The 6000-nt window shown below is 41.1% G+C and overlaps 1 protein-coding gene across 2 annotated transcripts in view; it reads left to right on the forward strand.

Annotated features, from left to right (window-relative positions):
• Positions 1-2291, forward strand: part of RGS10 (regulator of G protein signaling 10) — a 33352-nt gene extending 31061 nt beyond the window's left edge. The window contains exon 5 of one of the 2 annotated variants that reach the window (XM_074999781.1): positions 859-2289. In XM_074999781.1, coding sequence (XP_074855882.1) covers positions 859-1005 — 147 coding nt within the window. In that variant the 3' untranslated portion in view covers positions 1006-2289. Of the gene's footprint in view, positions 1-858 lie in introns of both variants that reach the window. The other variant, XM_074999782.1, reaches the window with a different exon arrangement.
• The last annotated feature ends 3709 nt before the right edge of the window (positions 2292-6000 follow it).

Raw genomic sequence — 6000 nt, forward strand, 5'->3', positions numbered from 1 at the left:
AATGGGGATGAGATATTTATTTTTAGAAAGTATGAAGGGGCTCCAGGTGAAGCATTTATTATTATGTAGTGCCTAGTGCCCAAGTGCATTCTGTGGATCAAATCCTGTCTGTCCAAAGCCAGTGGCAAAATTCCACTGCTTTGAGTGGAACCAGGCTATCACCCCTTGCGGGAGTACAAAATGTTGGATAAACCAGTGTGAGCTAAACATCAGGAGTGTTGGACAAGGCAGCTATTTCAGTCAGCTTCACATTTGCACCTTCAGCCACTTGTTGGCTTAAATAATTTAGAGACATTTTTGTTAATCCTGCTGTGTTCATGCTCACTCTCTACTGTGGTAGTCAAGAAAGGTGGGTGTATGCAGCTTTGCCCCCTCTGTGCATTCCGAGTCACATCTTTCTACTGCACTGACTGAATGCCATCTTCACTGCATTTTTTCTCCTGGTGGTCCTGCCCAGCCAACCTTGCTGGGTGGGAGCTGGGTTATGTCCTCACTTGGACAGTCATATACAATTGGTAGCTGAGTGCCAGATGCAGACCCTTTACTACAGGTTGTGGTGGGAGAGTCTGACTTTCAAATGTCAGGTTGCATTTGTAGTGGTCTCAGGCAGGACAACCGTCACTTGGCCCATGGACTGATCAAATTTGATATGGACATTAATGAACATGGAACCCCATAATGCTATGTGCAGTGTACAATCACTTTTAGAGCATTTAAGATTTATTTTAATGTCATGCTTTCTTGCCAGAATATTTTAGTGAACACATTTGCTGACAGAACAAAATTTTAGAACTTTCCTATTATTCTTCTGGTGTAAGATCTATTTTATTTGAATAATTGTTTTTGTTTCTTTTCTAGATATTCAATCTCATGAAGTATGACAGCTACAGCCGCTTTTTGAAGTCAGACATATTTTTAAAACATAAGAGGGCAGAGGAGCAAGAAGAGAATTCATTGGAAGCTCAGACCGTAGCTAAAAGAGCTTCGAGGATTTACAACACATGATCCAAAGAAACCCATTCAGATGAGCAACAAAAAATAACCAAACTCTCAGGAACAGTCTTTGGGTCTACAACTGTTGCATTTAAGGCTTGAAAAGCACAAACCCTTTTAAGGGATATTTACCTTCTTAACTGCTTGAACAACTAATTGTTTTTGCATGATTGCTAATAACAAACACTTGAAAAGACCATTTTGTAAGATAAAGTGCTGAGGTATCCCTATGTAGCATGAATTACATCCCATATTTCACAAATTATACTGTTTTCCAATCACTATATTTTGTGAGGAATCATGAACATGAGAAATGGACGGTAAGGTTGCTTTTGCCTTCTGATTTTGTAGCTATCATGTGTGTATGTTTGTGAATTGTTGTGCAGCATTTCTGGTGACTCCATGGATGAGTCAGACGTTGATTACCATTAGGGGGTAGTATCTTTTAGGGTTACTCCTAATAAAATCCAGTTTCAGTCCTCCGAAATGTTAATCTCCTCATTGAAACTAATCTCTGTGAGAGTTTGAAAGGCAATTTCAGTTTTGACTTTGTGAAGTGTGGGGTTGCCTTAATTATTGAGGCACAAGGCTTGTGTTTTGTCAGGAATTTCATTCCCATATTTCTTTGGTTTCATGATATTTCTCACAGCAGTCAATTAGCTTCTTCAGATGACTGTGGCTAATCAACAGCCTTGACAGAAACAACATGTCAACTTTTAAACCAAAATAAAACATCTAGGCTGTGGTTACACGAGAGTTTTGACAAAAGATTCCTGGTTTTGTCGACAAAACTCACAGACCATCTACACTAAAAATGCGTTCTGTCAACATACTATCAATAGAACTGAGCACTTCTGTCAACAGCCTTCTGTCCCTCCCCCATGAGGCAGAACATCTTTCTTGATAGAATCTATTGACAAAAAAACGGTGTGGATGCTCTGGGGGGCCCTCTGTTGACAGACAGGGCTTCCGGGTCCTGGGCAGTCCTGTCTGCTGTGCTTCTGGTTGGCTGTTCTGTTGAGAGAGCGGCCGGGCAGTCTGGACGCTCTCTGTTGACCGAATGAATTCACAGAGAGATCCACTTTCATGTGTGGCCATGATCTGTCAACAGAAATTTTGTTGGAAGATATCTTCCAACAGTAACTTCTTCCAACAGATTGCTGCAGTGTAACTCTATCCCTAGTGTTTTCATAGCATAAACTATAATGGATACAAAAGTACCAAAATAGAAAGGATCCCTTCAAAGCATTCAAAAAGGTGTAGGAGAACTGGTAGCTGTAGCCCACTTGTGGGTATTGCATCTTCATATGGACTCACCCCTTCAACCAGCAGCAAGCATGCTTATTCTGAAGTCACATGCCAGTACATGTAAGCATCTGGTCTTTCCCCAGTCTTCCAGAGGAATTGTGCTCTGGCTGTCAGCGGTCCTTCTGCAGAGACACAAAACAATTTTCATTTTCAGTTTGGCTTGGTTGAAATCATTCAGTCTCATTCTACCTGATTTTGTCTCTGCTACCCCAAGAAGTGTTCCAGGGTTTCCTAGATGCAGATGTTGGAAAGTCCAACAAAACAGAGAATTCACATAGGCTGCGTCTATACATGCATTCCTCTTTCAAAAGAGGCAAGCAAATGAGGGAAATCAAAAATGAAAATGAGGTGCAGATTTACAAATCTGGCACCTCATTTCCATATTCTTTCAAAAGAAGAAAAGCTTTGTAGACACATCTCTTTCGAAAGTAAACCCCATCTTCCAAAGAACCCTTCTTCCCATAAAAAAAGTGTAAATCTGCACCTCATTTCCATTTTCAATTTCCCTCATTTGCGTGCTTCTTTCAAAAGAGGAATGCAAGTGTAGACACAGCCATTGTGATTTTAGCCATTCTCACTCCCCGTCAAAGGGCATTTCATTTCCACCATGAGAATATCAATGTGCAGTGATGAAATGTTAGGGTAAAAAAGGAAAATGCTGGTGGAAATCTTCACCAAAGAGTTTTCTTCATCTATCTGTAGTAGTTTCAGAACTGAAGAGCATTTTTGGCATAAAAGTTTAATGTGTTTCTATTTTTTGAATTAATTAATTCAATGCCAAACTACTCAATTGTCATTTAGAGTTGAGGGAGCATATTGGCTGGCATGTTTTATTTACAAGCTTCACCATGTGTAGTCTAGCTTTGACTCACGTTGACTCACAATTTACTCTTTTGTGTGTGCATCTGCAGGCTTTTCTTGCGCTTGTATTTATGGGCTGTCTAGTCAGATTGCACAATTAGCTTTTGATTATTTTAAAATGCTCTTTCTCAGGAAGGTCAGTTATATATTATGCATTACGGTTGCTATCAACATCTTAAAAGTCAGGGCTAAGTTGTAATTTTCCTAAGAGCAGAACTCTATATATAGCCTTGCATATGACACTCCCTTTCTCTAAGCTACCTTTACTGTCTATGTCTAAAGAAAATGGCTGCTGTGGTCTCCCACTTAATGCACTCGTGATGGTAGTGGACGTTTTGAACACTTACCAAGGAATGAAGAGATTAGTTGGTTTTTAGAGAATTGAACTGAAGGGTCGTCTTTCAATTCGTACTTTCTCAGCTGTGGCTCAGCTGCACAGAGTACATTTCCCCATCATATTTACAAAGGAGTAAATGGCAGAACCAAAGGTTTATGACCACAGTTCATCAGTTTTCAGTAGAACATGGGCAAATGCTTAAAGCAAAGCATGTGTTGAATAAGAATGTACTTAAGCACTTGCTTAAATACTGTCTGCACTGGGGACTAAGTGAGTGATTAAAATACCCCTCCTTGAAGCCAGTCTTCTCATTAAAATGATTGTGGTTATGTAAGTACCATGTCCTACCCCCAAAAGAACATAGGGTGAAATCCCAGCCCGCTACTGAAGTCAATAGACCTCAGTGGAACAAAGATGTCACCCACAGCCTCATGTATATTGCTCAATCAATTTAATTTTTATTCGATAGAATGTAACCTTTTCATTTTATGCAAAAATATTTTTAAACATTAATGGAATGAGCTGGGTTTCACATGCTGAAAGCATTTGTGTAATTCAGCATGTTCAGTTAGAAAGTGGATTTTATTCTTAGTCTTTCAGAGGACGGCATTGGGTGAAATTTATCCTTTGTTCAAATATTTGCCTGTCCAAGCCTTTTGAGTGATGGGCCCAAACAAGCCCCTGGAACTCAGAATAGATGAATTTTGCATCCAACGTTTACAGCTTGGACTTTGGTTTATAAGTCTCATTGTTAGTATTACTATTTACATAAGAGTAGCTCTGTAAGGTCCCAGGTTTGTGGGAGCCCCTTCCACCATGCTTGGTGGTACACAGTCCCTCATCTAAGAGTTTGCAGTCTAAAAGACAAGACAGATAAGCAATAGACAACAACCAAGTAAAACATTAAAGATGATCAAAACAAAGAAGCAGTCAAGTAGCACTTTAAAGACTAACAAAATAATTTATTAGGTGAGCTTTCGTGGGACAGACCCACTTCTTCAGGCCACAACCATACCAGAACAGACTCAATATTTAAGGCATAGAGAACCAAAAACAGTAATCAAAGTTGACAAATCAGAAAAAAAACGGTCAAGGTGAGCAAATCAGAGAGCAGTGGGGGGTGGGGGAAGTCAAGAATTAGATTAAGTCAAGTATGCCAAAGAGCCTCTATAATGTTCCAGAAAATTTGCATCCCGGTTCAAACCACGTGTTAATGTGTCAAATTTGAATATGAAAGAGAGTTCTTATTGAAGAAGAATTTTCAGTCTGCTTTAGAAAGAGAAGCTGCTGAACTGCGGGGTCCTCCATGGCGGCCATCAGTGGATGAGTTGAGAGATGCTCTGTCCAGCCCAGGGCTTCTGGCTGCTGCTGCTGCAGCTGGGGGTCCATGCTGCGCACACGGGGTCTGCAACTGGTTGTCGGCTCTGTGGATCTCGTGCTGTGCATGGTGAGTGTGTCTGGGAGGGGCCCTTTAAGGGAGTGGCTTGGGGCTTTGCTGGCCCCTTATTTTGACGGGGAGCGCTTGTGTGTGTGGACGCTCCACATTTCCTTCCGGGGCGGCTCCTTTCGATGTTCCCTGTCGCTACTTCAACATTGAACGTCGATGGCACCAGCCCTGGAGGACGTGTAGACGATATGCATCCAAGTAGCCTATTTGATGTTCTTACATCGAAATAGGCTACTTGGACGCGTATCGTCTACACGTCCTCCAGGGCTGGTGCCATCAACGTTCAATGTTGAAGTAGCGACGGGGAGCGTCGAAATAGGCTACTTTGACATCGTGTGCTAGTGCAGATGTAGCCTATGAGAAGAAGACCATCGAAATAGGCTACTTTGACATCGTGTGCCAGTGCAGATGTAGCCTATGAGAAGAAGGCAGAGTAGTTGTAATGTGTTTATTTGTATCTACTTTTTAAGAAGGGTAAATATTTAAAACTCCATAGTTCTTTTGTTTTTAAAAACTATTTTTCTCGTCTCTACAGTTGAAGTTTGTGGTCTTCTTTTCTGTTTAATCGAGATTTGAAAGATTCCAAAAACTTTACAAGATTCAGAACTCAAAAGGAGTTTTCTCACCTTTAGGAGAACCTGTATCTTACAGTACAGCAGTAATCAAAGTGCGGCATTGCAAACAGGTGAATATTATCAGGAATGTGGCTTCAGGAAGGATTTTCTGGTTTGGGTTAGTGTTGCGTATCACCGACCTTATGAATTTTCTAACGTGTACAGATCCCTGCTTTACAGTAAGATGCTGATACAAATGGCATGCACCTAAGACAAAATACATTTCTGTTTGCATAAAAATGTAATTCTAAAAGAGGCTGCAAGTTTCACAAACCTCACCATCCTAAATTTAAATGATGCAGGCTGAAATATGTGGGTATTTGCCCTGGGCTCCTTTAATTTGCTGTCAGGGCACTGCACCAGGTGCTCTACGCAGCTCTGAGAGTTTGGGATGCGGGGACAGGGGCTGGCTGCCCCAGCCCCGTCCCTTCCATCTTAAG

This window comes from Carettochelys insculpta, chromosome 7 (assembly GCF_033958435.1).
Source record: "Carettochelys insculpta isolate YL-2023 chromosome 7, ASM3395843v1, whole genome shotgun sequence".
NCBI classification, from domain to species: domain Eukaryota; kingdom Metazoa; phylum Chordata; order Testudines; family Carettochelyidae; genus Carettochelys; species Carettochelys insculpta.